The sequence below is a fragment of the Polyodon spathula genome, unplaced genomic scaffold (genome assembly GCF_017654505.1).
Source record: "Polyodon spathula isolate WHYD16114869_AA unplaced genomic scaffold, ASM1765450v1 scaffolds_1459, whole genome shotgun sequence".
NCBI classification, from domain to species: Eukaryota; Metazoa; Chordata; class Actinopteri; order Acipenseriformes; family Polyodontidae; genus Polyodon; species Polyodon spathula.
In genome coordinates, this window is record NW_024472939.1 from 146 (window position 1) to 25,000 (window position 24,855).

At 39.7% G+C, this 24,855-nt stretch overlaps 4 protein-coding genes across 5 annotated transcripts; 2 read left to right on the forward strand and 2 right to left on the reverse strand.

The window, feature by feature from the left end:
• Positions 1 to 445: 445 nt before the first annotated feature.
• On the forward strand, positions 446 to 7,488 carry slc2a6 (solute carrier family 2 member 6; the record flags this gene model as incomplete). Its single annotated transcript, XM_041242962.1, has 8 exons — positions 446 to 675; positions 1,233 to 1,332; positions 1,984 to 2,195; positions 2,880 to 3,029; positions 3,630 to 3,738; positions 4,129 to 4,320; positions 5,402 to 5,547; positions 6,388 to 7,488. Coding segments are annotated over 8 exons (1,298 nt in total), but the record flags the coding sequence as incomplete, so codon positions are not given.
• A 449-nt stretch (positions 7,489 to 7,937) lies between these two features.
• On the reverse strand, positions 7,938 to 16,861 carry cacfd1 (calcium channel flower domain containing 1). Of its 2 annotated transcripts, XM_041242960.1 has the most exons (6): positions 15,934 to 16,861; positions 12,740 to 12,812; positions 12,175 to 12,300; positions 11,592 to 11,699; positions 11,135 to 11,175; positions 10,398 to 10,480 (listed from the first exon to the last, which is right to left on the reverse strand). In XM_041242960.1, the coding sequence occupies exons 1-5, from the start codon at positions 16,064 to 16,066 to the stop codon at positions 11,169 to 11,171; spliced, it is 447 nt and encodes a 148-aa protein (XP_041098894.1). In that variant the 5' UTR covers positions 16,067 to 16,861; the 3' UTR covers positions 10,398 to 10,480; positions 11,135 to 11,168. The 2 variants fall into 2 exon arrangements, with proteins under 2 accessions (XP_041098892.1, XP_041098894.1); XM_041242958.1 differs by lacking the exon at positions 11,135 to 11,175 and having other exon boundaries at positions 7,938 to 10,480; positions 15,934 to 16,859.
• Positions 16,862 to 17,287: 426 nt separating this feature from the next.
• On the reverse strand, positions 17,288 to 19,358 carry LOC121309786. Its single transcript, XM_041242963.1, has 5 exons — positions 19,196 to 19,358; positions 18,801 to 18,898; positions 18,514 to 18,724; positions 18,193 to 18,263; positions 17,288 to 17,722 (listed from the first exon to the last, which is right to left on the reverse strand). Exons 1-5 carry the CDS (start codon positions 19,273 to 19,275, stop codon positions 17,505 to 17,507), a joined length of 678 nt encoding a protein of 225 aa, XP_041098897.1. The 5' UTR covers positions 19,276 to 19,358; the 3' UTR covers positions 17,288 to 17,504.
• Positions 19,359 to 21,116: 1,758 nt separating this feature from the next.
• pmpca (peptidase, mitochondrial processing subunit alpha) lies at positions 21,117 to 24,765 on the forward strand. The gene is made up of 10 exons (XM_041242961.1): positions 21,117 to 21,210; positions 22,002 to 22,204; positions 22,681 to 22,760; positions 22,894 to 22,976; positions 23,057 to 23,151; positions 23,492 to 23,592; positions 23,697 to 23,960; positions 24,051 to 24,143; positions 24,273 to 24,391; positions 24,645 to 24,765. The coding sequence occupies exons 1-10, from the start codon at positions 21,164 to 21,166 to the stop codon at positions 24,748 to 24,750; spliced, it is 1,191 nt and encodes a 396-aa protein (XP_041098895.1). The 5' UTR covers positions 21,117 to 21,163; the 3' UTR covers positions 24,751 to 24,765.
• Positions 24,766 to 24,855: the final 90 nt, after the last annotated feature.

The following is a 24,855-nucleotide window of genomic DNA, read 5'->3' on the forward strand; positions in this document are numbered from 1 at the left end:
TAGTGATTGAGACAGTTCTCTTAGTGTGTCCTCTAGTTATAGCTAACAGTATGATGTGACAAGTGGTTACCTTTTAATAAAACAGCAACAGTTTTGTTCTTCTACTGTTCTGAGTCTGCCTTTATTTATTGAAACACTCTTTCAGTGTCAGGCTGTGCATTGCTGTGAAGGGGAGCCTTTGTGACAGTGGGTTAGCTGTACCCTGTCATCTCATCGCAGGGTATCAGGATTTGGAATCCCCATGAAAGTGACTGGAGAGACAATTGGGCTATAATCCAAAGCATGCTATCATAATAAAATACATTTTTATGCTGTAGCATGGTTTGGATTAATGGTCCATTCAGACTAACAGGACTCAGATAAATAAGTCTATTGTAGTTTTTAAGCAGCTGTGTTGGACACAGTCCCTTGCGGGTGATGTGCGCAGGTTTGCCTGGTGTTTGAGCTGACGATGACCTCTCTGTGCAGTCAGTGTACACTCTGGGGGTGGCGTTTGGAGGGATCAGCGGGATGTTCCTGAATGACTGGCTGGGGAGGAAGCTCTGCATCATGATGTCTGCTGTACCCTCTGTGGCGGGCTATGCGGTGATGGGCAGTGCACAGGGAGTGTGGATGCTGCTGCTTGGTCGCATTCTCACAGGAATAGCTGCAGGGATGACATCAGCCTCAATACCAGTGAGTCACAGTGAGCTGGATAAATCCTGTACATTTCCTTAACCTCAAACACTATACGGGAGATTCAATCAAAAAATACAGCACCTCTGTTAAAACAGGTGCAACTATAGAAAAAAAACTAGGCAACGTTTTAGTGTTTGTCTCCTTGACTGAAGGATGGATTCAATCAAAGCATAACCACTGTTTTATTGGCATTATCTTCCTGACCTATAGCGCTGTTCAATCAAACCTTTTGACATTGGCACAGCCATTTCTTTACTTTAGAATGGTTATGGCACCGCCAAAGTAGGACAACTGATTAAAACTCATCATACAACATGGAAACAAGTTTGCAAAAACAAATAATTAAAAATAGAGTTGCAATCCTGCATGCCTTTTGTGATCTGTTTTCAATGAATTGTGCATGATTTTATATGGGTTGCTGTTTAAGACCAAATAAATATTAATACAACAGTGATTTATAAAAGCAAAGGCTACCTGTTTTTTTATGTGTTATGTATTACTATGTATGTGATTATTACAAATAGCATTCCAAAAACCTTTCAAATTCATTTCAGGTGTATGTGTCAGAAATTTCCAAACCAGAAGTGCGAGGATGGTTGGGATCCTGCCCTCAGATCACAGCTGTCTTCGGGGCCCTCTCTCTGTATGCGCTTGGTAAGAGTTCATTGGAACATGTTGTTTAGTTATTAATCTGACCGCAGTACTGTGAATATATTAATACATTACTGCTTTCACTCAGTAATACTGGATTGGTAAACATTTCCATGGCTTGGGGTATTTCTATGAAAGCTGTGGCTTAACAGACCTCAGCGATCAATTTCGTGATCCACGTGAATTGTTCCGTGCTGTTGCTACAATTCAGCACTCTACGTCAACTAAATAAGTCACAGCACGTGGGGATGTACCCCAAGCAACTTTATACCACCCATAATCATGAATAAATACGGCTTTATGCATTTCATTTTGTTAAAAGATGTGTAATGTTTCCACAGCGAGGTTGCATTGGCTCTGGCAGTTCAGTGGGTGAGGAATACAAAATCAGCAGGGACTGTTTCCGCTCACCACTGTACAGCAAACACTTACAGGGCTGGCTTTGTCCACCAGGGGTCAGTAGCTCGCCGACATCCGCTGTAGAGCACGTGGGGTCCTGGGGGATTACTGCAGGGAGGGAACATAATTGACGTTTTAAATTGGAGAAAAATAATTGGGCACACACGATTTAAAACATGCCAGCATTGTATAGAACCCCATTTGTGGAGGTCCTCTTGGTTGGTATTGGTGCTGACAGTGTGTATGTCCTGACAGGGCTGGGGCTGCCCTGGCGCTGGCTGGCTGTGGCGGGGGAGGTTCCCACTTTGCTCATGCTGGTGCTGTTGTGCTTCATGCCGGACTCGCCTCGCTTCCTCATCTCCAAGGGCAGGGCTGAGGAAGCACAGCGCTCGCTGGCCTGGCTTCGAGGGGCCGAGGCTGACTACATGCGCGAGTATGCGGAGATTGACAAGAGTATCAATGCACAGGTAGGAATAGGAGTATAGAGACGATCTGTGCGTGTGTGAAGCTAAACAGCAAGGGTTAATATAACAAGACTTGATCAGGGAGAGATGAGCAATACATACCCATACTTTACAGACAAAAACTTGGAACACCTGTCATATACATCACACACTTTTGTGTAAATAGGCAATCCCTCACAAGACAACATTTAATTTGTTCTGCAAATGGCATCCACCATTGACATGCCTGCTATGTGCCTGCACCTGGCTCTGCCCTTAATTTAGACTGGATGCCACACTATCACTATTTCATGAGCTCTTGTGTACTAAATATTTCACCAGGTGGGCTTAGTTTATATACAGTACAGTATTTATGTTTAGTTCTGGTTGTAACCTTTTTTTGGTCAAGTGGTGATATCCTACACATCTTGCATTGGGTACAAATTATCAATAGAATTGCAAGCTAAGTGCGAATGCGTGTGGGAAGGAGGCTAACGAGAGCAGGAATTAAGGATGGAATTAAGAAATTATAAAATGATACATTTGTCCTGTAAGTATAGAACTGATCATGCTTCTCCCAGGCTTTCCTATGCATTTCATATTCCTCTATGCTTTAGTTTTATAAGGGTCAGGTAGAATCGACAGGGTTTACAGGGGCCACGTGAGGCTGTTCCTCGTTGTGTATCTGAACACCAATGTGCTCTGCAGGGTAGGATCTCGTGCACAGACCTGCGGAATCCCTTTTACTACAGGCCCGTCCTGATCACTGTGCTCATGAGGTTTTTACAGCAGATGACGGGAATCACCCCTATCCTTGTCTACCTGGAGCCCATCTTCAACATGACCAAAGTCATCCTGGTGAGAAAAAAAATGATCACTGTTGTTGCAAAGGTTGCCATTCCAGGGATGCATTTGGGATGATCCATATCAATCATTTCGTATTGACACTTTGTGTTTCACAGATAACTAAGCATCTGGTTTGCACAGCAGTGCCTCCTATGGCCAGTTTCTTTATTGCATTGTTATGTTTGCCTTGGCTTGTTCAATACCAAATTTCAGCACTCAAGTATACCCCAAACGACTTTATGCCGGCCCTGTACTTTACAGAATCCAATCTTTGGATAGTAATAATAAGATCAGGATTACAGATTGTAACGATACGTTACAGGCGAACAGGATTTTTGCACAGTGGTTGCGCACAGAGCTCATGCAACACAGTGTTTGAAAACTTTGGTGGGATCTACAATCTCTGAACTATTCCTCTCTGTTCAATAACAGTCAGGGTGGATATGTGATGGGCGGATGCACGACGGATTACTGTATATACGTTACTTAAAGGTACAGAAATCAATCAGTAGAGGTTCATTACGAGATGGCCACATGCTGTATCTTGCAGGTCATTATTAGCAGTTGCTGTAGCAGTAGTAATGGTATTCAGTGTCACTTCTCTCTTGCTAGCCCGGGGATTACGATGCTGTCATTGTGGCTTTCGTCCGGCTGGTGGCTGTAATTATCGCTGCCACTTTCATGGATAAAGCAGGGAGGAAGATTCTGCTCTTCCTGTCTGGTAAGTTTATGAGGTTACACTTTATATGAAGATTCCTTAGTTAAAGCTACAGTGACACACATGTAAGATGTAGAAATGTCTTTAAGTTTTAACTAATTAGTTTATAAAGCACAACTTCATCTACAACAAACCCACAGAGGTCAGGCTGACCTGTGGCACACAGTAAATAGTGGTTTTAACGCTATATGTTGTATTTGAAAGAAAAATCTGCAAATCTGTATTAAAAATACTTAAAAATATGCAAAAAATGAATCTGTAGCAAAAGAAGTAGGGGAGCAGTGTTGACAATGCCTAATATTTTAGTGAAGTCTCTGTTAGCGCTCATTGGCTGTGGTTATTAATATGGTAATCACTGCGATTCCCATTCTGGTTGGTTTTGTCTTCACTCAGGGTTCCTGATGTTTCTCTCTTCTCTTACAATGAGTCTGTACATTCACTTCAGTGAGGGCCACTCCCAACCCCACCACAACACTACCCAGCTCCTCTCTGATCTCCTCTCACAGCCGCACAGCATGCTCAGGGCTGGGGGCCAGGGCTCGCTCACCTGGATACCTCTCATTAGCACCATGGTCATTATATTTGGTAAGTTTTAGAGATGCTTTATCCATAATTATACAACACCCAATAGTGTTAAATGTAGAAATAAAAAATGAAAAAGCTAAATACATTTAGTGACTAGAAGTATTTTTCAATATCTTACTAACTTGTAATCGAAATGTTTGTCACTGAATTCATGTTGCTTTATTTATTGACTGGATAATACCATTGTACTGTGTGGTACTTTTTGTAATGCCCTTGTCACACAGTAGTTAGGGCTTTAAAACGTTCATTGCCAGCTTTTCAAAATAAATTCTCTATCAAACACCAACATTAACAACAGTGGCTTTCCATTTTCACATTCAAAGCTACAACAAAGGTTGATTTGGTGATCCCTTTCAATAGGATCAGCTGACAATGCATACACAATACACTGCAGCTTTCCAGACTGCAAAGGTGAGAAGTGGGAAGTGAGGTAAAGAAAGCTCGTCTTTCGAGACAGTTCAGGATTTCTTATATTTGGACCAGCACAGCTCATCTTAACCCACATTCAAAGCTGCAATTCTTCAAGGAGCAAAAGCTTAGAGCGACATTTAACAGCATTACCATTGCAGAAAGTACAGCAGAAAAGACAAACTAGAGATATTCATTGTTAGCATACTTCATGATTGGGATATTCTGTTAATATGCATTATAATGAATATAACACACTGAAACTGTACACACATCTAATGACTTGTATTTGAACATCATCTATTATGGTAACACCAAACTATACCAGCCCTACAGGATTTTTATTTAGTCTGTGAACTGAATAAGACGTGAGGTAGATACCATTGCCATCAAAATACATGTTAAATGAGAAGAGAAAAAAAACTACTGACTGATTGTAAGCATCATAAATAAGCATGGAAGCTCCCATTGTTTCTTCCACATTATTAGCATACTTTATAGTTATCACTCGCTCAACAATAGATTTATGCTATAGCTATTCCTACAGCACACTAAAATCCAACTCAGTAAAATAAAAAATACAGAAGTTAGAAATAGAATAGAATGTCAAAATGGAGCCATTTTATTTTGAGTGGTGTGTTAATTGCCCCCCACCCCCCCCTCTTCCCTCCAGGCTATGCAATGGGCTGGGGTCCCATTACCTGGTTGCTCATGTCAGAGATTCTGCCCCTGGGTGCTCGCGGGATGGCCTCTGGTCTGTGTGTAGCGGTCAGCTGGATCACAGCCTTCGTCGTGACTGAGGTCTTCATGATTGTCGTGGTGAGTGCCGCTCTCACTGTCCACTAGCTACACACTGACAGTTAAACATATGGTGAAAATCGTTAAACCTCATGAGATACTTCATACTATCCCCATTTTCAGACTACCTCATTTCTTACCTGTTAAATGTTGTATAATGTGTTTTTTTTATCCCTACTGTGCTACTTAGATCATTAATTAGAAGTCTTACTAACTAATGTAAGTTTGTATCCATGGTGAATGCTTCTGAAATAGTTTTCTTAAATATTGAGGTGGGTTTAGAAATGCGCACTAGTACAGTTGCTACTGTTTCCGAGGGGGCAGAAATTACAGCAGCTGCACATCCCCTAGTGGTCATATTTTTAAAGGCACCTCACTTTCAGCTTTAAGAAATATTTTTCAGAAGCAGCTAGCATTGTTGACAAAGGACATGGTAAGCCTAGTATGAAATGTACAAGTTATATACCAAACACACAGTAGGTAAGGAATGAAATACTGTATTCTAACAGTGCAGATGGTATAGTGTCCCTTTAATGTGTTTTTTAGGCCGCCATCTGCGGTTTGAAAAGTGACATGATTCATGATTTATTAATGAAAAATAACACAGTAATTCAAAGTGCCTCTTCGCTGTGCAAGGTCACCGATCATTGCTGGGGATACCACAGGGAGCATTGCATTGGCTGGCAAAAGGAGGCAAAAGCTGGCATTGTTTCTGCTCACCAAGCTACAGCGGACCAAGTAATCAAGCGTCTGGTGATCTCAAAGCACACCTGCAGGACTGGGATTACACACACACACACACATACACTTCCTATGCCATTAACACACTAATGCGCGTGTCATGCTGTGTTTGTTTCCCAGAATGCCTATGGCCTATTCGTCCCCTTCCTGTTCTTCGCAGTGGTGTGCGTGGTGAATATCATCTTCACAGCAGTGTGTGTGCCGGAAACTAAGGGGAGATCACTGGAGGAGATTGAGAACTACTTCAGAAAGGGGCCCACATTCAGCAACAACGAGTAACAACATGAAAGAATCTACTGATGGAACACAGATACTTACAGGGGACTGCTAAGTGATCTGGGAAACGGAATCTGTTTTCAGTCAGTGAATCTGAAGCAGTATTCAGATTTAAATACTTGAACAAGAACATTCAGATTTTGATACGGGTATTCCCCCAAAACGAACATAAAAAAAAAAATGGTATGCTGACGAATTAAAACAACATACTGTAACTGAGTGCTCGCTGCGATATAAGGAGCCTTCCACGAGTAAACTAGATTGCACACAGTATTCAGGCTATACAGTAGAAATGCAATATGCCATTTCTGAAGCTTTTCTGCTTTTAGTTCTAGAATCTTATAGAATGGATTGGTTAAAAAAAAAAAGTCACACAGGAGGATGACTGCTGAGCTGGGTACTTGTAAACAGACAGTAGGTTCCATCTATCGCGTTGCACTTTTTTATATTATCCAGCTGCTGTTGTTACACCCTCATACTTTTAAAGAGGTCACAAAAATGAGTTACAGGCAGCCAAGGAGCCAGTCATGTCTTTTGTTACGTTCACAATAAAAGGTACCCCCATACAGTTTCATGTATTAAAGGTTACCTTTTTAGCAATGTTTATACATATATATATACACACACACACACACACACACACACACTGTCAGCTGTATGGTGTGTTTGTGTCTCATGTAAAATGCTGATGCAGCTCAATGTGTCATTTACATTCATAACCATTATTTAAGTTGCAAATGACAAGTTGTACCTGCAACTGAAAATACCTTTAGTGAATGTAAACAATCTGGGCTTGCACAGCAAGGAAAACTATGGAAAAAACTATGAAATCATAGTTCATATTAAACTCAAATACAACTGAACAATCTTGTGGCACATGATCTTAATAGAAGTACTGTAATCCACACTGTTCTGGCAAACACAGATATTTGTGCCATTTCGTTTTTTTTTTTAAATGAAAGTGGTGTTGCCAAAAATCATTCCTTCCCCTCGCTGTAAGTTTTTACATCTGCCTTATTTTACTCAAAAGACTGGGAATACATGCTGGAGCCCAGCATCAAGTGGTTACTTACTTAAGAAGGGTACAGATCTACCTATGAATTAACAAACCCATTTACACACATAGTTTTGCAGGAGATACTAGGAACTGACCTTCTCATAAGGAAACGGGGCAATGCGAGTTTCATGTTAAGCTGCAATTATTAATCACACTGCACTGCTGATTGGGTTAGGAGTGTATTATCATTGCTTTGTACTTGTAAGGAAAAAAATTGATTAGCTCATCAACAACAGGACAACAAAATGCAAATCTTTTGACATTTATAATGCAATAAAAGTATTTTGCCAAATAGGTGCAAATCTTTTTCACATTTAAAAAGACACGCTTCACACAGTTTCCATAAAAAGGCTAAATTAAGTTTATTCATTATTATCTCTATACAGGGGAAACACAATTTAAAATCTACAAGCAAACAAACTCCTTTTCAGGATCACAAACAAGGGAAAGACAAAAACCAAAACGACCCCCTGAACCCCCATCGCACTGGAATAGTGTGCACCATTTACAGTAGAAACAGGTGTGAATGAAAAGGTGGCCAAGTCCCCAGATAAAGATATTTACCTGAGTAATCTTTAATTGATATAAAGGTAGTGTTTGTATCTCCAGTCACCCCGGTGGTGTATTGCACAGACAGTATACTCACTGCAGCACTGAATAGAACTCATTTGCACACTGCTCAGTGAGTTGAGAATTGCTGGTAGCTTTGTATTGCTGGTGGAGCCCCATCTCTTCTCTTACAGGAGTTTGTGAGCTGAATGCTAAACTGGTATAATTCATTTATCAGTGCTACCGTCTACATTACTAAGGCATGATTTGCTTTGCTTTACATGTTTCACATACCATGAATGACATATAGATGATTTGTTATTGATTATTGATCAAGCAGAAAAGCAGTCTTTGATCCATGACTATAATAATTCAGAGAAATAGTCTTCAGAAAATGTGCTTGCTCTGTTGACAAAAACAAAGTCTAATATGGCAGGCCCTAAATTTGAGAAGCCAAATATTAAAACACACCTCAAAAAGGCACATTTAGGCACCCACAAACAAAGTCTTTGTGATGATAGTGCAGTATAAAATGATCAGGATTTGAAACAATGCAATTTGTGTCTACCCAACAGTGCACATCACAATAGAATATCTGCAATGCTTACTGCTGAATGAATGTCTTCCATGGGGTTTTTAAAAATGCTGGACGGCTCTTTTAGTACTGTGATTGGGGTGGGACCGGCTGCTGGCTGTTTGTGTTCCCATCTTATCTGGAGACTAGGACCAATCATTTACTGAGCTCTGCAATACACCTTGAGAGCAATGAAATTCAATCTCATCTTCAGACTTGTGCATCTCTGTACTGCTGTAAAAGGGGCACCATCCGTGCTGCACAAAACAACAACATCCAAGGTAAATAAAACAAAACGACCTTCTTCTACCATAACATACAGAGAATAAGCATTAATTACTGAGCAAGCTACTTAAACAAATCAGGAATGCAAAAGAAAACACATTACTCCTGGTTTAAAAGAAGAGAAAGCTGTTCTTTCCTCTAGCAATGAAGCTGCACGGATCGTCCCTTTTTCATTTATTTTTTTGGGGTAAGTTCAGTAAAAAGGGTTTCACCTAAAAAGTTTATAAAAACAAACAAACAAAACAAACAAACAAACAAAAAACCTTTGGGGTTTTTACTGAAAACCTGTAGCATGATCTACCTTATTAAATCTCACAGCTTTAGTGTGTAAAGGTACACAGAGGTATTATAATGCAGCAAAGAGAGATCTAGTCTAGATAATTCAATTCCAGTCACTAAAAGCCTATTTGTCCTAATTTAGAACTTGTGGAATATCATAGTTTACAGTGGGACACTGTGGTAAGACACTCCTAATGCAATTCTTTAGTCAGTTAGGTTATCTATATATTCAGAATAGGGATTTCAAGCACACTTATTATGCTGCTAGAAATTAAATCATAGATGTCACTAATGCACCCCAGAATCCTGATCCAAACTGTGTGAATTTTTTTAATATTTTTTTTTCTTTATCTGTATTGCATTTTCAGTACAACATACAGTGGTCTTTCAATATAACAATATGTCTGTTTCAATACTCTCCCAGCTGCAGAGGAGAACCGTCAATGCTGAAAATGAGATTTTAAATATCTATTATAGCATGCAGTGTGTAAGATGCATATACTTTATAGCTTGGTAAACATTACTTTAACCACTTTTGGGTCCTGCTATGAATAAATTGCTAATATATAGTGTTTCTTTGTGGCAGGTACTGCTTTTTAGGGATACTTTATTCCCATATAGTAACTAATTTACGTAGATCTGGATGCATCATTGACATTATTAAATTACACCAAATATTGCAGTCATTTGCAGTATGCACCTCGTCAGCGAACAAGTTAGGATTTCTTGATGAGAATATACAAATCCTTTTTATTGCATTTTCTCCAATAATTCTTTCTGTAAGATGGGGAGCACCTTTCCCTGAGGTGTAAAACGCCTTTAAATTAAGACAGTTTGTAAATCTTTAAAAAAAAGATTACAAAACCATGTTTATTTGAAATCCTTGCAAACTAAACCTGCCAGTAAAACATGGTGTTTTAGGGAGACCCTGTGTACTGAAACACAGAACTAGAAGAGACCCCCAAAAAAGAAAACTAACCCTAACTCTGCAATACATTTTTGCATTTAATCCCAGAATTCTATTGTAAACGTAGACAGTGAAGCTGTTCCTCTTTCCGAGTACAGGGTTAGAGTTCAGGCAGTTTAGAGACAGGGCGGGATGTCATTGCGCTACTCCGTCTGTAGTTCCCGTTAGTTTCTCCTCGTCACCCGGTTTTTGGTGCTGCATGCGTGCATAGCCCACACCCTCCCCCCTGCAGGCAGAAAGACACAGAGGCAAACATCAGCACCTCAATGCCTTTAATATCTTCTATTTAAAAGAGACACTGAGGTAACACATTTAAAAGATTAGAGGATTATTTGATCAACCTGTACCAGGGTAACACACCACTTAGGAATGAATCACTGTGGATTTCATAAACCACTTACCCCTAAAACTAAGAGGTTAATGCAATCCAGTGGGGAACCATGGTGCTGTGAAATTGTCTAGATTAATCCATCTGTGACTACACACAAAGGTTTGGGATTATGGTTTAGAAAAACTTGCATCCAACTGATTTCATTTTTTTGTTTTGTAGCACAATTTAGGATTAAGTGTATGAAGGTAAAGGTGAACCTACAGCCTTGAAAATGTTTATTAATATTGCCACTGAAAGTCAGAACATTATTTACTTTCTATACTTCATATCCTTATATCTGGATTTTGTTTTTGAGTGTTCCGAGTGCCAGTAATACACTGATCCAGACTGCAGTAGAGCAAGTAAAAGCGACTCCCAATGGGACAAGCACAAGAAGCATGTATGATATTTAGTAATGTCAGCCTTTATTTCATATTACTTGAAACTTTGTTAGTTTCATAAAGTTATTTTGTTGGTAAAAAAACTTGTAACAAATACGGCAAGACTCACCATGCATACTCAAGGATAGGAGATGTTGCATGCATTACAGCCTTAGTTCAGTAAAAACAGAAAGATAGATATTTTTTGTTTTTATTTCAACAAAATTCAATAACCTAATGTATTAAAGTAAGTATAATGTAAGTACTGGACAGTAGCTGGTGGCTATTTGTAATGCTCTACTTAAATTAGCCAGACGTATCCCACAGCTTTAAAAGTTTAAAGCATTGATCAGAGTTTATTATTAAACGAGCGACACTGTTTAGGGGAAATAAGGTTTAGTAATCAAATTTCAAAATATTAAGTTATTATTTTTTGCTTGATGGTTCTGTTTATCATTTAAATAGATGCTGCCAATCAGTTTCCTGCAAGTGGTTTACACTAACATTTATTTTTAATTATTTTTTTTTAAATATAAAGTTTGGGTTAAATGTATATTTTAACATAAGCATATAAATATAAGGCATACTTTTTCCCTAGGGATGCCAGTCCATACAGTACCCCTGTTGCAAAGGCAATAGCATTTCCAAACAGTGTGGTAATCGAGATGCTCAGAAAAACTGGAAATATTGCCATCCTGGGGAAGAAAAGAATATTACATTTAATTACTTTTGTGGAGCTTATTTTTCTGCAGTGAACAGTGAACTATGCTGCAACTTCACTTCCAGCAAGAATAAATGTTGCATTTAAACTAAAGGCCTAATCCTAAAAGGAACACTATCTGCTTGACAGCTGTCCCACTTAGCAATTTGGTATCACATGTGGTTAAAATATGTTCTAACCCACTGTGAGAAAGCCTGTAGTTACAGCAGCCCTAGATCACTCACAGCAGAGATTACTGAAGGGGCTCACTGGGTACACGTGATCTTGAAACTTTCTCAAAACTGAACCCAGACCTGTATATTTGTCTTGGTAACTAAAGGTGTACTGTGTCGCATAGCTTCAGAGAGAATTGGAAATCAAGAATTGATTTAAAGCAAGGGCCAGTAAAATAATAATAATAATTATTATTTTTTAAATCTAACGCAACCTCATACATCACAAGCACTCACCCACAGTAGAAGAACGCTTTCTGCCAGGGACGGAGTTTGTCAGCTCGAGCAGCCACTGCATTTGCAAACTCAATAAACTGACAGCAAAACGGAACCTCACACAAGAACAGAACAAAAGCATTTAACCTACAGAAGAAAACACACACACAATTATTAATGTATTTAAACTTCAGTGAGAATTTAGCTCTGAATTAAGACCGCTGTACTCCAAGTTCCTCATTATGTACACCAATATATGTACTTATTTATGTCAGTTACGGTTCTAGGACACCGGTTAGTCTAGTAAATGCCTTCACGTGAAACAGCACCATCTAGTGATCAGCTATTTTGGATCAAGTTTCTCTTTGATGGGAGATTTGGCTTTAGGCATATTCCTATGAAAGGCAACTAGAACTGAAGATCAGGTCCTAAAATCTGGTATGAAAAGATGCCTCCTCTTTAACTTACTGTACCACACACAAAAACCGAATACAAACAAACCATGACTTAATCAATCTGCCCAGTTTTACTTAAAATTTTGATAGCAGAGAACATCAGGGAAGCATTTAGTTATTAGAATACTTACACCATCCATACTCCAGCTGCTATGTTTAATGGATTAAATGTGACGCAGTTCCAGATTCCTGAAATTGCACAAGCTGCAAGGGAAGGAAACCAGTTAAAATAACAAATATACAGTTTTCTTTTTATAATAAAGTTTACAATTAGGAAGTGCTTTATGTGTGTGTGTGGGTGGGGTCACCCATTCCTCATGAATGACTGTGTTCTGATTTGACAGCACCTGTTTAATTATACAAGCAGCCGTTAAATATGCAGTAGCTGTTCTGAATCTGATCTAGTCGCAGCTCTCAAATGACACTTAATTACAATATTGCTGCATCGGTTTTAAGTAGTTGATGTTATACTTCAGAAAAGGAGCCCCAGGATTAGAAACAGGGCATATTGAGACAGAATTTGGAGCCTGTAGTGCTTATGGTATCGATGCTGAACAGCAAAACAGAAGGTAATAAAGACATACTGCATTAGGTTCCAAGCCTACTGTGGGTGTTAGTCCTTGACAACCACAAAACTGCATAGAAACAGATAACAGTTTGAAATTGGGTGATCTGTGGAAATAAATACTGCACTAGGTAATCTAAAGTTCTAATAGTGGAGAAATAAAACTTCCATCACAAAGCAATCAAAATCTGAGCTCTGCGGTTTGTCTTAACTGCAGGTGTGACTCATTGTAAAACACAAAAAAGTTTAAACTATTATGCTACGGTTGGAATGACACAATTATCGTGATATGATTGATAATTTGTTGAGTCTTATTTATTGTACTGGAAAATGAACTGGTGAAAATCGTACTAATTATGTTGCAGACTGTCATCTAAGACAGATGTTTTGTTCCTCTCTCTTCCTTTAGACTACAGAGGTGTGTATAAACAGATCCAGGGGGATGGGGCGGGTGTTATGTGCCATGTAATTAAAATGGACATCGGAAAATGACTAATTCAGTCCCGCTTCTATTGCTGGACAGACTGATACTATGACTATTTAAAAAAATAATGCAGCAAGCAAAAAGCAGTCAAAGAAAATAGTGTGTGTTGGAGAATTAACTATTAACTAGGGAGTTAAAACAATTTAATCAGCATTTTTAGACGATAATTGATCATTCATCGTTTTTTCTATCGATTTGATTTTGAAAAGTAAATATTGCTTTGTAGATTATGCAAATCCCCCACCACCAGTCTTTTGTGCCAATTTCAGAGCACTCAGAAAGGAGCAGCAGGAGAGGTTTTCTGATGCATACAGGAGCAGCTCTGCAGCCTTCCCAGTCCTAGTCTGTATGCTGAATATTAACAAAAATACTATTGGCACCTATCCTCTCTTTCTCTAGCTGCATCGATCCCAAAGATTTTTTTTTTTTTTTTTTTTTTAAATGGCACAACAACTGAAAGAAACATTAAAACCAATAACTCCATTGCAAACCTTCCCATCCGCATCACTAGTCGAGAGAACATTTACATAAACAACTTTCAAATCTTGGTTGACAAATCAAAGCAGTCTCTTTTTCTCTATAATGGAGCACTCGCTAAGTTAGGTGCAAATACTGTAACTTGGTGGCTGAGGGAAAAGAACAAACTTCTTCATCTTTTTCAGATTGGTGTCTATTGTATCAGGCAGACTGAACCCAGACAGTTGTTTTTTTTTTTTCTCCCCAGACACGGTTAACACAACCAAGACACAGAGAAAAGATCAGGGCATGCATGTGACTTTGCAATTTGCATTTCGTGACAATAGCACGATTGTAAATTGGTACCAGTGCTGTTTATATGCACAGAGAGACACACTCGTATTCCCCCCAATGATTGTCCTTTCTATACCAGTCATCAGCATGATTTTCAAACGACTTTTCTTACTATTAGGCAATACAATGAGTCTGATCTAAAGCACAGCATTTTAATTCTATCTAACACTGATGATCAGGTTTTTACAGTATAATCGTAAATCTCGAAAAACTACTCACTTCAAAATCTTTTGTAGTCATTTTTGTATTACTTTAGTATAAATACATATTAATTTGGATTCATATGTTGTTTTTTTCTGACTTTATGTGAACGAAAAGACACACATTTGCTCGTTTTCCCATTGGAAATACTGATATTTTGAAATATCACTGTCCTGGTCACAAAAGCAAAGTTTGTGGGGAATAATAGCCATTTTCTACACTTCTGAGGCATAAGAATAGGAAATAACACTTACTACCCAGGAACAAAAATTGTGTTACATAGTGTAATCTTTTCTAGCCATGCTCAACATCATTAAAAAATATGTGGCCCCTTAAATTTAAATTGAGACATTTGGTACAATTCTCATATGGACAAGAACATACTGTTAGCAGAGACACTGGGAATGAAGCTCATAAAATCTGACAGAGCTGGTAGTGTTACATTTCAATCAACCAATCACCTAACTGCAGTGCTCATCTAAACACATGGAAGACTTGGCCTGTAACCAATGATTTATAATCTATTTAACTTTAATTTCTTAAAGATTTCCTACTGACGTGGGGGATGGGGGGGATAATTACACTCGTTTACAGCTTTACTACCGGGAATCAAGCTGAACAAACACACTCTTGCAAAAACATTTACATGAGATGTTAACCCAGCTAGATTTTTATTATTTGATGTTGGCGGTGGATGATCTAATTTGTTGCAAGACAGTTTCTTGCCCCAGCCATGAGAGGGCGAGCTGTTTCATGGTTCTTCTTCTTCTTATCAATTAATCAGTTAAGGTATTGTAAGCCACTCTAGGATGACTCCATCGTGCCACATTATAAATCTGGAGGCAGCTGTGTTGAGAAGTGCGGCACATAGCCTACAGTACGACCTTTATTACATTTCAACTAATCAAAGCTGGCAAGCAGACAATCCAGCCAAGCACATGTTCCACTAAACAAACAGCAGGAGTCTTGATTAAGTTATATAACTCGTTCGTCTGTATTTACTATACTGATGTTGGCAGTGACAAAGACAAGCTACCAGACTGTGCACAGCTGACTTCACGATAACTGTTTTAAACAGGTCGCTGTTCAGTTACTGGAAAATATAGGGGTCGTATTTACTGTAAACATATTCAACAAGCAAGGGCAATGTTTCCAAAGGCTCTTCTGAAAGAGCATCAGCCACTGTTCAGTAAACAAAACAAACAGTTCATACGATGTTTACAACATAATACGACAAGCGTGACAATACCAGGCTCTGTACTCACAGATTCCTCCTAGGACTCCGGCAATCTTGCACAGCCACCTATACCACCAGGACATGCCATCGTCATTCGGATTGCTGGTATTGGTGCTCCCGGTGCTGGTGGCACTGTCAGCCGGCTGTTCCGTGGAGCTCATCTTTCCTCAATAAATTATTCAGCGTCTCTGACTTCAGAATCGGTCAACAATAATACAGTCTCGTTTCAGGTCGTGCCAGACACCCCTCAAAATTAATGAATTATCTTTAAAAAAAAAAGAGAGAGAGCACAGCAATCCACATCCAGTGTGTATTGCAATGAAAACCACTGTAACTCTGACCGACTTGTACAGAAAAAATCGAAAAAATAAAGTTAACCCGTATCGTATCTTACTATAGTAGTGACCTCAGGAGTTAAAACCTGCCAAAGAAGCTCTACCAAGCATCCCAACGCTAAAAACACTTATGAACTACAGAAAGGAGAATTTTTGGCACGGTACTTAACGTTAAAACAATTATATTAAACTAAGCAACGAACATTACTACGGGTTTGTTTCTCTAAATTTAGTTTAAAATGTTGAGCTAAACGTACAGTTGTATTTACTTTACTCCTGACGATTTTGTGCTTTTTTGTATATAAAAAATGAGCCTTCTCGATTATTACCAGCCCGAGCACTATTATATATTATTGTCGATGTCACCTAAGCTTCGCTTCTTTGGGTATTTAATGTTAAAACGACACAGTTGTAAAGTCCAAAATATATCACTTAACCTAGTTTAAAGCACACCAAACGCAGTCCCGGTATTTTGTGTTTCATATTTTAGCCCCGGTTTGTTTATAAAATGTTTATTTTTTAATTAAAATACAATCCGCTCTGCACCCAGCCGAGCACCCCAGCCTGCGCTGTAGCTCACGGTCTGCCCGCATTGTGTTATGGGAAGCAGGGGGGAGAGAAAGCCTTTCTGACGTCACTACTCTTAAAGAAACAACTGGTTGTCTGTCATGTGTTTGTGTGTCATGTCTGCGTAATATATTTTCATGGAGTTATGCAATTTGTTACAGATTAGAGTACAGGAATGCAATATATCAACTTTTATAAAGCCGATCATGAGTTCAGATTCTGCACTGCACTTTTTACATGGGTACCTCTGGTACCAAATTACTTTCTTGTTTAGTAGTTGAATATGGGAGGATTTGTTTTCTTTCTAATAAAACACAGAAATCAAACAAAATACAAAAACAAGCTTCACAATTCATGATTTTCCAATTGTCTGCTTTATATATTTTCTCATTTTTGCCAAAGTGGGAAATACATGGTTGAGCAAGCCATTAACAGCACCTGATGGAGAAGAAATGATGTACTTGACAGATTTAATAGAGCTCAGAAGATTTAATGGTTAATGTGCCTTCATTCAAAAACATCCACATGGCATAATAACTGAAACACCATTTAAAAAAAACAAACAAAAAAAAAATAATAAAGCAGACACCATTACAGTCTTTGACAAACGGTTTCATTTCTTAATAGCAAGTGCATTTAAAGCTTGAAGAGGAACAGGTCCTCAATGGGCACACTGTTCTCCTGCTGGCTTCCATATTCAATGGGATAGAGCTGCCTCCCAACATTCACAGGTTTTTTCTTTCCATTGCTCTGTGTGACTCTGCAGTGGCCCTGGAGCTGACATCTTGTTGAGAGGGCCAATACGCGTGGCTGAGGGACCGCCTCTCTCCACTGCAAGGGCAGTCATTGGCTGCTGAGGGACACAAATAAACTGCTGCTCCTCCTCCTCATTCCAAAATCCCAGTGGATCCCAATCTGCCACAGAAAACATGTTGTACTACCGATCATAGAAAGCTTAGGAACAAACAAATCTGAACACACCAACAATCAAGATTACAGGAGGTCAATTATGCATGCCGTGTATGTATTGGGGGTAAAGAAAAACCACATACCAGTATATAATAATAATTGCTCCTTCCAATTCAGGAGGGAAGGGTAAAATCTGTGGAGTCAACTCTCCAAAAATGGCTCACCGAGTCGTCACTTTTGTGACTGTACCTTGTGAAATCAGCAATTACTGCAGTCTTGGATACAGAACCACCTGCCAACCAAGCACCTACTCTCTGCCATGTCTGCCGTCATGCCCATCAGGACCAAAACAAAGATGCATCTTGTGCCAACACAACTTACAGACTAATTTGCAGAACAAATAACCTGTTAGGTGAGTGACAGCTCTTGTACACAATGTACAGAACAGTTTGTCTAACTGCGGTCACATTACCTACCTATTACTGGCTGCTTGACTGCAGTGGTCGGAGCGCCGAGATGCCTTTCCACAGTAGATTCTATTTCACTTCTGCAGGGAATTGAGAAGTCGGGTTACATCTCCACACCATTTGGAAGGTCCTACACAAGCTATGACTTAAGACTAAAAAGCTTACATAAAAATAAAACATGCATATAAGAAACCATAAACTGACATAAAATTTGCAAGTCTGCACACATAGCTAATAAGCCCATTCTCAGAGCTGTTTAAATGTTGTTTTATTTATTCAATGCGTCAGTGACCATGTATTACTGGAGGGGTCTGCTACAAGCTGGGGTACCTGCCAGTGCACACGGGTGTCATGAACAGGTCATCGAGAGGTTCATGTGTTGGAGTGCTGTCTGGCCAGACAGGGCTTTCCAGGTCATACAAGGACAGGGGGAACATGGGCACCGGGGAAGCAGGTGGGTTGTCATCAAAAGTCTTCACAGAGAGATCCAGTGGGAAAGAGCTTGGCTGGGTACTAACAGCTAACTGCCCTCTGCCATCACCTGCAAATAGGAAGAAAGAGAGTGGTACAAGGCATCATCCATTCAGAAAATGTGACAAATACCTGAGACAGCTTACCTGAAATAGTCAGAGAGTCTGCACTGCCATTCATGCTCTTCTTAACACTGCTCTGCTTTGCAGCTGAAGCAGGACTCTTCACTGGCTTCTTCCGCTTGCTAAATATTCACAACAACTGTTACTTTACAATGCATTACCTCTTAGAGAAGCAACTGATCGGAGTTAAATACAATTTGACAATTATGATTGACATTGTAGTTTAATAATTGTAATTTAACCTCGAGCAGACAAGATTAGTATACAGCTCTCTAAAACTAACCAGTGATCCAGTTCAAAATATAACTCAAACTGGCTTAACAGCATTACTATCCTCAGCAATGGTTATTAACGTCATTCCGCGCATTTTTCACACTGTGCACATAGGATGAATAGCTAAAGAATGCTGCAATACTGACCCAGCAGCGCATGCTCTCTGGTGCAGGGCACGCGCTTTGCGGATCTCATCACAAATCTTCTTTCTTCGTTTTTCCTTCATAATCCGACGCTCTTTCTGCCACTTGCAGTACAGGTCCTCCGGAGGAAACAAGATCTAAAAGAAAAATAGAAAATTACTTTTCCAACGGCACTGTTTGATCTGTTTTTATAGCCTGTCTGAATGGTATACGGAAATGGGAAATGTAATGGTACCATAAAACAAAAAGACACAATTAACGCTAGACTGGCACAAGTAAGTCGGTCCCATCTCCTTACATACAGCACTGTGCTGCTCAGCTGGCACAAGCTCCTTGACCAGCTCTAGGTACTTTGTGGTCCTCTCCAGGACAGTCACCATGTCAGTCCTCCCACCCGGGAACTTGGGGAGGAGTTCCTGGAGCTCCCTGCAGCTGACCGAGATGCGCTTCCTAGGGAAACAAGAACTGTTACCATGTGACTTGAGTGGGCAATGTACTGGTTTGAGGTCACTGAGTTCATAAGGGTAAAACCATATTAGCAAGGAGGATGCCTTATTTGTAAGGCCTCGTGTTACTTGAAATCTGAGTCCAGATAAACTGGGAGTTTTATAAGGAGCAAAGCAAGACTCCTTATAACTAAGCATGGGTGTGAAGCATTAGTTGAATGAACTAATTCAAGGGCAAATGTAGTATTTCTTACACCATGCAAAGCCACTTATTGTGTAACAAGAACCTGGGATTGTCCACGTATGTACTTTACCCCATCACGCAAATAGTTGTGTTCTCTGCTTTTTTTCCCTACCTACGGTCTCTCTCCAGCAGCACACACTGCCTGTTGACGGAGGCCAGGGCTTTCCTGTGCTCCTCCAGCATTTGCTTCTGCAACTCATTCAAACCCTCCTCAGGATCGGAGTCGCTGATGGAGGAGGACCTAACGGTGTGCAGCCAGAAATCATGGAATCAAGGGTGTTTTCATAAAAATTAAATTTAAAAAAGCGTTGTAGTTTTCGTTGTGCATGTCAACTTGAAAAACGTACTGTAGTTACAGGCAAATGCCTGGGGTACAATTGATGGTTTTTTTTTTTTTTTTTATTATTCAACAAATACTGCAAAAACTGATTTTAGAATACAATACAATGCATGGTGTTCATTGTAAATTTACTCAGCTCACCCATCATTCTCTTCAGTTCCCGAAAAGGAGTTAGACTCCGACTCTCCGGGACTTCCAGTTCCCACCAGCACGGACGGGTAGAATATGCCATGACACGTACGCGGTGTAATGGTTTCACAAACACGGTGTTGCTTTCTAGGTCTTGGTCTCAGATTTGGGTAGCTGTTTTTCTCACGTCCAATATCCGTGAGGGTATTTACTGACATTTTCATATATATTTATTTTCACTTTTTCTATCGTTGTAATACTTTCTATATTTCTTTCCGAGAATTGAAGGCTGGTCATATCAATTAATACCACCGACTTAATTGCAAATCCTTAATTTCTGTGCAAGGATGCATTTTTATCACGAACAGGTGCAATGGGTAGGTCTTGATTCCTGTTTTGTGTCAACTTGTCTGTCTTGATTTACGGGGTAAACTCGGGAAACGGCATTGCACAACGTTATATTATCAACTCAGTACCTGTTATTAGTTTAACCAAACCCTGAACTTAAACATGATTTTAATTTGTCAAGGGTGTCGAACATTTTTGTCGAAGTTTTTTTATCCCTGTCACACGAGCAGCCACGCCAGGTGAAACGTTTCTGTAGTAAACGATGTTTGGAATACAGGAGTAATTCTAAATATGCATTGTTTTTTCTATACACCCAGTCTAAAACAATAAAAAATACATAAAAAAAAAAAAAAACAATCTTATGTGTGGAACATGTGTGCTGCTAAGCAACCCAAACACAGGAAGTCACGTATAGAACCGGCCCCGGAAACAGAAGTGGATTAAAAGGTCAGGGGCATTCCAAGATGGTGGCACACATGGCTAAAATTAGAAGTTTGAGCAGACTGCAAAGGTAATGGTATTACTTAAAAATATATGTGTCGACCAAAATACGTACTAGAAAGGCAACACACCGGGCAGTGTGGCTTTTGTGGCCGATGTCTTAGTTTGTAGAACGGAAAACCACAAGTGACTTTGGTCAAATTAGTTACACATGTATCTAATTCTTAGAAATGTCAGTCTTATCATGCTCACATCGATTCAGTATAGTATTTAGTTTTCCCTCGTTGTGTATTTTACATAATCAGATTTGTTAAAGGCAATCGCTATGCTGTAGTTCTAAGCAATGATAGGAAAGCAATGTGTTGACACGCACTTTTTCGAGATCTTTATTTGCTCTTTTAAGTGGATACACTATGTCAAAGTGCTCTCTGTAACATTTAAAACACATCGCTCTTCATGTCTCAAACAGCATCCCTCCCTCTCTCATTCATTCATCTATCTATCTGTCTATATCTATAATTATAATGACTGGCGTTACCTTTTTATTGTAGTCATTTAGAGCGGTTCATGGGCTTTCACTTTCAGTTCTAGTTTTCCACCATAGATAAATGTAACAATCAGCCACAGTGTCTTTATAGAAATAACCAATGCCATCTAGTGACCTGCCTCTCTGGCTAAAGTTTCATTTTGTTTTGCAGGAAAAAAGTAAATGTTACCTGAAGGTACTTCTTTTACTGTCAGGTATCATTTGCTACCTAGTTGCTTCCCCAGAGAAGTAACATATTGGCAGCCTTTGGTCTGCCTCTCTACCTGGCATCTTGACCTCAGTGTCTTGGATATGATTATTGATTTATCTTTCAGGTTTGGCCTTGCAGCGTACAGGCGTTATAGCAGTGGCACCGGATACCCCAATATCTCGCTCTCCACTGCTCTTCCAGGCACGCCCAAGCCAGTTTTTGCAACTGTAGATGGGCAGGAGAAGTACGAAACTAAAATAACCACTCTGGAAAATGGGCTCAGAGTGGCTTCCCAGAATAAGTTTGGCCAGTTCTGTACAGTAGGAAGTAAGTCCTGATTTACAGAGACGTTACCAGGAAGAACATGCTTATCAGCTGCTTGAGGGTACACTTGGTGGGGGAAGTTTTAGTTGTTCTGATAAATAATTATTTTTTTGTTGTTGCATGCTGTAATTACTTATTTTACACTCTTTAATATTTAACTATGATCTATTAAATATTAATTTATTATGAGTGAGTATTTAATTTTTATATTTTAAGGCTTGCAATTAGTGAAAGTTCCAGCTTTAGCAAAGCTTGTTGACTCTTTCATGGTGTGTTACAGATAATGTTTCCCCTGGGAACCTGGAACAACAGGTTTAATATCAGTGACTGGGCAGATGATGATGGGGGTGTAAGGGTCTTAGCTGAAAGCTGAAGTAAAACATCTAAGAAAGGAAAACTAGCCTACCTTCAAGTTGAAAACTTTGCCTGAAACAGTTTTACATTGTTTGCCATTGTAAAAAGCATTTATTTTCTTTTAGTTTTAGTCAATTCAGGATCCAGACATGAGACAAAATATCCCAGCGGCATTTCACATTTTCTTGAGAAACTGGCTTTTTCGGTAAGTCGTGTTACAGTTGTAATTCTTCTTTATGTTTGTGATTTGTATAGCCCATTTATTCACTCCCACCGTTGTTGCGATCAATTGAACGTATCCTGTTGAGTTTATCCTATCCTATCCTTCCATTTTTCAGTCTACCGCCCAATATGGAAGCAAGGATGAAATCCTCTTAACTCTGGAGAAACATGGAGGGATCTGCGACTGCCAGACTTCCAGGTACTGCAATACAGAATCCTGCAAAAGACTGTCCAAGTTGTGCTGAACTGAAGTGAAAATCTTGCTGCCTTTATTCACAGAGACACCACAATGTATGCTGTGTCAGCGGAGGTGAAAGGTTTGGAGACTGTGGTCAACCTGTTGTCTGATGTAGTGCTGCAGCCAAGGCTAACAGGTAGACACCATTTGATTTAATAAAGAGAAAAGGTTGTGACTGTTAATGGATAATTTTTTAAAGGGAACTGGGAAAACACATGTAAAGCACAGAGCTAACAAAATATTTCTTCCTGATAGGAATTACTGTCACACTGTAGGTTTCATGTTTTCATCTGGGATTGTTCTGATAGTTTAGAGTCTTATAAAAGTAAAGAAATAGCAGGAATCCAGAATGCATTGTATTGATCATGTATGGAATGGAGCGAACAGTATGTGATGATACACTGTAATGTTTATTATTAACAGTGGCAGTGAAATTGCCTTTATCCAAGATCTGATTCTGTTCCTTTATCTTTCAGATGATGAAATTGAGATGACACGGATGGCAGTGAGGTTTGAGCTGGAAGATCTGAACATGAGACCTGATCCTGAGCCTCTCCTCACTGAGATGATCCATGCGGTAAGTCATTCTTTGACTGTGAATCGGGTATTATGATTGGCTGAGAGGATCTGAAGCATGTCATTTCATAACATTAAACTCCACTTATCCCCTCTCCCTCCTAGGCTGCGTATCGGGGAAACACAGTGGGCCTGCCCCGCTTCAGCCCCCTAGAGAACATTGACAAGATTGACCAGGTCGTGCTGCACGGCTACCTGCGCAACTACTACAGCCCTGAGCGCATGGTACTGGCTGGAGTGGGTATAGAGCATGACCAACTGGTAGAGTGTGCTAGGAAGTACCTGCTGGGAGTGAAGCCGGTGTGGGGGGCAGGGAAGACTGGAAATGTGGACCTCTCTGTGGCACAATACACAGGGGGCATCGTCAAGGTAAGACACTGTGAAACACCCTTTGTTTTTTGTTTCTGTTTTACAGTCATTTTGATTGGTTCTAAGTTGTGTGCTCTATTGTTTCTCCAGAGTGAGAAGGACATGTCTGATGTCAGTCTTGGACCCACTCCAATGCCAGAGCTGACTCACATCATGATTGGATTGGAAAGCTGTTCATTCCTGGTTAGTTTAGAATTCAACATATGGGCTAAATAATTTGGAATCCAGTTAAAAACAAAAATGATTGCATGATTTTTGACCTGTTTAGTTGAAATTGATCACCCATTTGTATTTTTGTGAATTGATTTTCAGGAAGATGACTTCATTCCCTTTGCAGTGCTGAATATGATGATGGGAGGGGGAGGTTCATTTTCAGCAGGTGGACCCGGAAAGGGAATGTTTACCAGGCTCTATCTCAATGTCCTTAACAGGTATGCTGGAGACTATTAGAGATTGCATGGAGGGCTATCCTGATGCCTTTATGGATTTCGATTCACTTCTGATAGGGGCCACAACAAAGGGTTTTAACACCCCTGTCCACTTTGCTTTATACGGTCTGTACTATCACCAGGAAGGATAAATATCACTGGCAACATGGACACGATGTAGGTGTACTGTTTGTTTGTGAAAGTGACACTTGCATGAACCTCATCCTCCCTAGATCATTTTCATCATGTGTTCTAGGCACCACTGGATGTACAACGCAACGGCTTACCACCACAGCTATGAAGACACAGGGCTGCTTTGTATCCATGCTAGTGCAGACCCCAGACAGGTGAGGAAAGATTGATTAGATATTGACAGTAGATCAAATAAACCGATCTTGCCAATATTCTACAAAATGTTTTTTTTTTTTTTCGGTATTTTGACAGCTGGATATTGATGTGCCGTGTTT